This window comes from Amblyraja radiata, chromosome 5, assembly GCF_010909765.2.
Source record: "Amblyraja radiata isolate CabotCenter1 chromosome 5, sAmbRad1.1.pri, whole genome shotgun sequence".
NCBI classification, from domain to species: Eukaryota; Metazoa; Chordata; class Chondrichthyes; order Rajiformes; family Rajidae; genus Amblyraja; species Amblyraja radiata.
Genome location: NC_045960.1, coordinates 98,429,477 through 98,434,925, shown reverse-complemented (window position 1 = coordinate 98,434,925; position 5,449 = coordinate 98,429,477). Strand labels below are relative to the sequence as shown.

The 5,449-nt window shown below is 43.1% G+C and overlaps 1 protein-coding gene across 1 annotated transcript; it reads left to right on the top strand.

The window, feature by feature from the left end:
• Positions 1–4,531: 4,531 nt before the first annotated feature.
• On the top strand, positions 4,532–5,198 carry LOC116973633 (protein eyes shut homolog). Its single transcript, XM_033021882.1, has 2 exons — positions 4,532–4,643; positions 4,982–5,198. Exons 1-2 carry the CDS (start codon positions 4,544–4,546, stop codon positions 5,170–5,172), a joined length of 291 nt encoding a protein of 96 aa, XP_032877773.1. The 5' UTR covers positions 4,532–4,543; the 3' UTR covers positions 5,173–5,198.
• Positions 5,199–5,449: the final 251 nt, after the last annotated feature.

The window sequence follows — 5,449 nt, the reverse complement described above, 5'->3', positions numbered from 1 at the left end:
AGTTCGGAGCGGGTGGAGCAGTGGTGGCGCGCTGCTGCGACCCGACCCCGGGGATTCGGAGGCTTACCGCAGGTCCAGTGGATAATGACACCGGGAGCCCGCGGGTCCCTGCTGGGAGACCGCTTTTCGGGGCTTCCGCAATGGCGACTTCACCCGCCCGAGTCGCGGGGTCGAGGAGTGCCTGGAGCGGGGCCTTACATCACCGCCCCGCGCGGCTTCAACGGCTGCGGGACTTTGCTAGCGCCTGCCGGGGGCTCCAACAACAAGACCCGGAGCAGGGGCAGGGCCTTGCATCACCCGGCGCGGCGTTAATGGCCGCGGGACAATTGCCATCGCCCGCCGGGGGCTTTGACTCTGACATCGGGAGGGGAATGGGGAGTGCAGGGGAGAGATAAGTTTTTTTGCCTTCCATCACAGCGAGGAGGAGATGCGCTGTGATGGATGTCTGTGTAAATTGTGTTGTGTCTTGGGTCTTTTTTTCTTGTGTGTATGACTGCAGAAACAACATTTCATTTGAGCCTCTATGAGGTTCAAGTGACAAATAAATTGTATTGTGTATTGTGTAGTAAGGTGTCCGGTAAATTTTGATCCTCACTACACACAAGGGACTACCGATCCCGATATGGATTCCTGAGTAAATTACAAAGTGCTGGAGAGACTCAGGCAGCATTTGGGTAGGGAATGAAAAACTCCTGGCTTGCATGCTATGCAATTAAATCAGATAATACAATACATGAATACGAGCCAAATAAAATACAAAAGTTAGATTGAAGAGAACCGATACCAGAGTGCAGAATGTAGTATCTCAGCATTGTGGCATAATATGTCCAAAGATAAAGCCCAATCTGTACAGTGTGTCCACCGTCCGGACACCAAGTGGCGGTCGGTGTTGCCTTCCGGTCGCGAGGGGGGCCCCCGGTGGGGGTCCCTCTACGCAGGGATTCTCCCCCTCTACATTGGGGACCTGGGGTGGAGGGTATTGCACCGAGGTGTTCCCTGCAACCTGTTTCTCTCGCGGTTCACAGACTCGCCAGCCGCCTGCCACTTTTGCGGGCTGGAAGAGTCTGTGTACCACGTGTACATGGAGTGCGTGAGGCTGCAGCCACTGTTTGAATATCTAAAGGGGCTGCTCCTTGCCTTCTGGCTGCATTTTTCACCCACCATCCTCATCTTTGGACACCCTGTGCGTAGGGGAGAGGGTAGGGCTGAAGATGTCCTGGTTGGGTTGCTCCTGGGCCTGGCCAAGCTGGCCATCCGCGAGTCACGGCACCAGACGGTGGAGGGCTCTACCCGAGCCAGCTGCCTGCCCCTTTTCCGGGGTTACGTCCGTGCCCGGGTGGGATTAGAAAGGGAATACGCCCTGTCTGCGGGCACCCTGAGGGAGTTCCGGGACCGCTGGGCTACGCAGGGTGTTGAATGTATCCTCAATAAGGATTGTATCATAGTTGTATAGCAGTTTATTATGGATACATGTTTGTATTGTATTATGGTGGTGGGTTCTGGCTTGTTTTATTGTAATGTAAATATTATTTTTAATAATTGAATAGATTTTTTGATTAAAAAAAAATAAATAAATAAAATAAAATAAAAATGTGTACAGTGTGGTAGGTTGGAGAATCAGGCCTGTGCCATCGCTTCTGGAAAGACCATTCAGAATGCTGATAACAGAGGGGAAGAAGCGTCTGGTATTATGCGTTTTCAAGCTTCTGTAACCTCTGCCTGATGGGAGTGGGTTGGCACAAGTTTTTGATGATGTTGGCTGCTTTTCTGAGGCAGCATGATGTGTAGATGGAGTCAATGGTGGAGAGTCTGGTCTGTGTGATGGTACAGGTTACATCCACAGCTCTCTGCAATTTCTCGTGGTCTTTAAGCAGAGCTTTCTATTGTCCATGTGTAGTGGTTTGTAAGAGTTCTTTGGAGACATGCCAATTTTCTGCAGTCTCCTTGTTGGTATGCTTTCTTGGGCTTGGCTTTGATGTGATTGGTTCACGATAGATTGTTGGCAATATCTGTAGACTGCTCACCATCTAGACCTCAAGGAAAATGTGTATTAGCCTTTAAATATTGTCCTACTAACGAATCCCAGTGCTGAAAATATGTTAAATAATACGGAACATTTGTCATTACCTATTATCCTATTATCCAACTTGATTGTATTTGTCAAGTTGTTGATCAAAATATTATTGTGTAGACTGGAATTGCTGCCTATTATTAGACAATGGTATGGAGGGCTTGTAGTGCAAATGGGAAATAATGTGCATGAATTCTGGATGAATGCACACAAAATAGTTTCACATTTTTAAGTGGTATATAAATATTCATTGTGTTTGAATTGTTACCGGATTTGTGCTGCGTGTACTTGTTTGATAAGCCATTTCCCGATTAAATAGATTTCAACTCAGTCATTTACATCCCTGTTGAAATAAATTTGTCAGTAAAAAGAGCTGCAACATGTTGTGAATCCCACAGGACCATGCTCATGCTAAATTCCCTTTTCTGCTATTTTAACAGAGGCTTTGAACCATTTGAATAAATGGACCAATGCCTCTGTGAGATAATAGAGAAATAAATTTATTACGAGCCCGTTGTAGAAATAAAACCACTTGCATTCATTTCTACCCTGTCATTGAGGTACTTGGAAACTGTATAGCTCAACTCTGAATGCATGTGAACAGTAGGTGTGAAAACTGTTCTTAAATTGGAGAGAAGAGCTTCTGTTGCACTTCTATTTGTGATGAGCCTCGATTCTTGAACCTAAGGCCAGATAAGGAAGTGCAGTGGTTTCAGCGAGGTCCTGCAGCAGAGCACGAACGTTCCAATGGTTCCTGGTTTGTCTGCATGAGTTCCTCTCTAATGTCAGTTTTTTTCTGCATCATATTGGTTTTCAGAGTTGTGGAAAGCATAGAAGGAAGTTGAATTGCCCATTTCGGATACACATACAATTATGTTCTGCAACACTTTGCAATCTCAAAACCTTTCCCACCGAGACGGGCACATGTGAACTCCACCATGACCAAATTCTCTTCCAGCCTTGTACTATGTTGACCTGAGTATTTGGAGTATTGGTGAAATATTTGGAGCATTGTGTGCAGTTCTGGTCACTCCTTTGCAGGAAGGATATATGGAGGCTTTGGAGATGGTGCAGAAGAGATTTACCAGAATAATGCTGGCATTAGAAATTATTATCAATTTGGAGAGGTTGGACAAACTTGGACTGTTTTTTTCTGGTGCATCGGAGGCTGAGGGGAGACCTGATAGATGAATATTAAATTATGAGAGGCATCCATACGGTAAGAACCTTTTTCTCAGGGTGGAAAAGTCAGAACCTTTTTTTCAGGGCAGAAGTGTTTAAGATGAGAGGGCATAGCTTTAAGGTGCAAGGGGAAAAATTTAAACAAGATGTTTGGGGATTTTTTTTAAACAGAGAGCAATGGATACCTGGAACGTGTTGTCAGGGATGGTGGTAGAGACAGATACGATAGTGGCAGTTAAGATGCTTTTGGATAACCTCCTGCATATGCAAGGAATGAATGGATATGTGCAGGCAGAGGATTAGATTAACTTGGCATTATGTTCAGTGCAGACATTGTGGGACGAAGTGCCTGTGCCTGTGCTGTACTATTCTATGTTACTAATTTGAACTGGGTTAAAATCCTGAAACACACTATCTTATAATTTTTTTTTTTTAATCCTTATTTGTCTGCATGCAAAAAGCTGTGTAAGTACTCTATTTATTGGTGAAATTAATTAAACATTGGGTGTTTTGACAGGTTTTGAAAGTAGTGACTGCTCAGTGGAAATAAATGAATGTCTGTCAAATCCATGTGACCCTTCAAACACCATCTACTGCGAAGATCTGATGAATGGTTTTCGATGCATTTGCCACCAAGGATATATGGGAGAGATCTGTACAACTCCAGTAAATCTCTGTGTGGTAGGCTTGTGTCAGAACAACTCACAATGTGAAGACGAGCACATAGAATTTAGATGTCATTGCCTTCATGGTAAGCAGGATTCTTAGGAAAATGTTCCACTTTTGTTTCATCAGATTGAATAGAATCTTTGAAGTAGTGGGACAAGCCTTTTGGAAAATATATGCTTGTGGTACTGCAAAGTTCGGTCTTTTAAGCTGAAAGAAAATTGTAAAATAACGTGTAGGATTACAAAATGATTATAGTATATAACAGAGAGGTCATTTAAACCATTTATCCCATGATAGGATTCATGCTCCACATGACCTTACTCCCTCAATATCAAACGGACAGTAGATTCTTATACTCTTTTCCGCCTCACAGTCGCCTTCACATGCTCCCCTTAATTGCATCTGAGCCAGTTGCCATAAATCTTTGTGAACCACATTCTTGCCAGTCGGGTGAATATTCAATTTATTCATGACTATCTCAATATTTACGTTAGCTTAGATTTATCCAGTTGAAAAATTCTGTTAACCGAAGATTTTAACATGTTAGTTCCTGAATGTTTTGCTGCAAATTCTTTTTTTTTTGCTCTTTCAACAGGATTAGAAGGAGGTTTCTGTGAAGAAATGAGGGGTGATGATTGCAAGGCAGATTCTTGCCGTGCCCTCAGCCTCTGTGAGACTGGCTTGAATTTGTTTGCCTGTTACTGTGCGCCAGGCTTTGTCGGTAGGTTTGATCCGTACTACACCTTTTAAACATTTATAGGGAGCTGTAAACCCAGGCTCTCTCGCATTACTGTCATTCTTCCTGTGAGGCCAATGGTGCACCAAGATTACTTTGCAAAGTTTCTGGGAACATGTCTATTTGCTAAGCAATTATCAATACAAAATTGGTCCATTCCTTTTAAGGCCATTTGCAGACAGATTTTAAAGTTTCTTCTGACCTGCAAGGGCAAAGCTTCTGTATATAATCCAATGTAATTATTTGCTCGTCTTGTTGACACTTGTGCTGGTGAGTCACCATTGGAAAAGTTCTAATGATGTGAACCTTTTGCTTCTTTCCAGGCAATAACTGTGAGATTGAGGTGGATGAATGTTTAAGTGACCCCTGTCAGAACAATGGCACTTGCACTGATCTTCTCAACTCTTTCAGCTGTGTGTGCCTTGGTGGAATTGAAGGTAAAGACCAGGAGATGAGGAGAGAAAATTGCAGCTGCATTTCCAATATCAGCAATCTTATCATGCCAGTAAACTAGAATTGCTGAAGAAGTTTAGTGTTCACCCATGGAAGTAGAAAGTTACAATGCTTTATGTTATTATTATGCCAGTAAAATACCTTGTGCCATTTTAACATAAATATATTTTTTGAATAAAAGAACATCAATAACAAGTCTATATAGTGCATCCAATGCCGTAAAGTATCCCAAAGTATTCCATGAGAATATTATCTAGATTAATACTGACACCCAGGCAGGTTAAGTAATCAATTAAAGTTCGGTCCGTATACTTAAGTGCTAAACTGTGTCTTAAAGG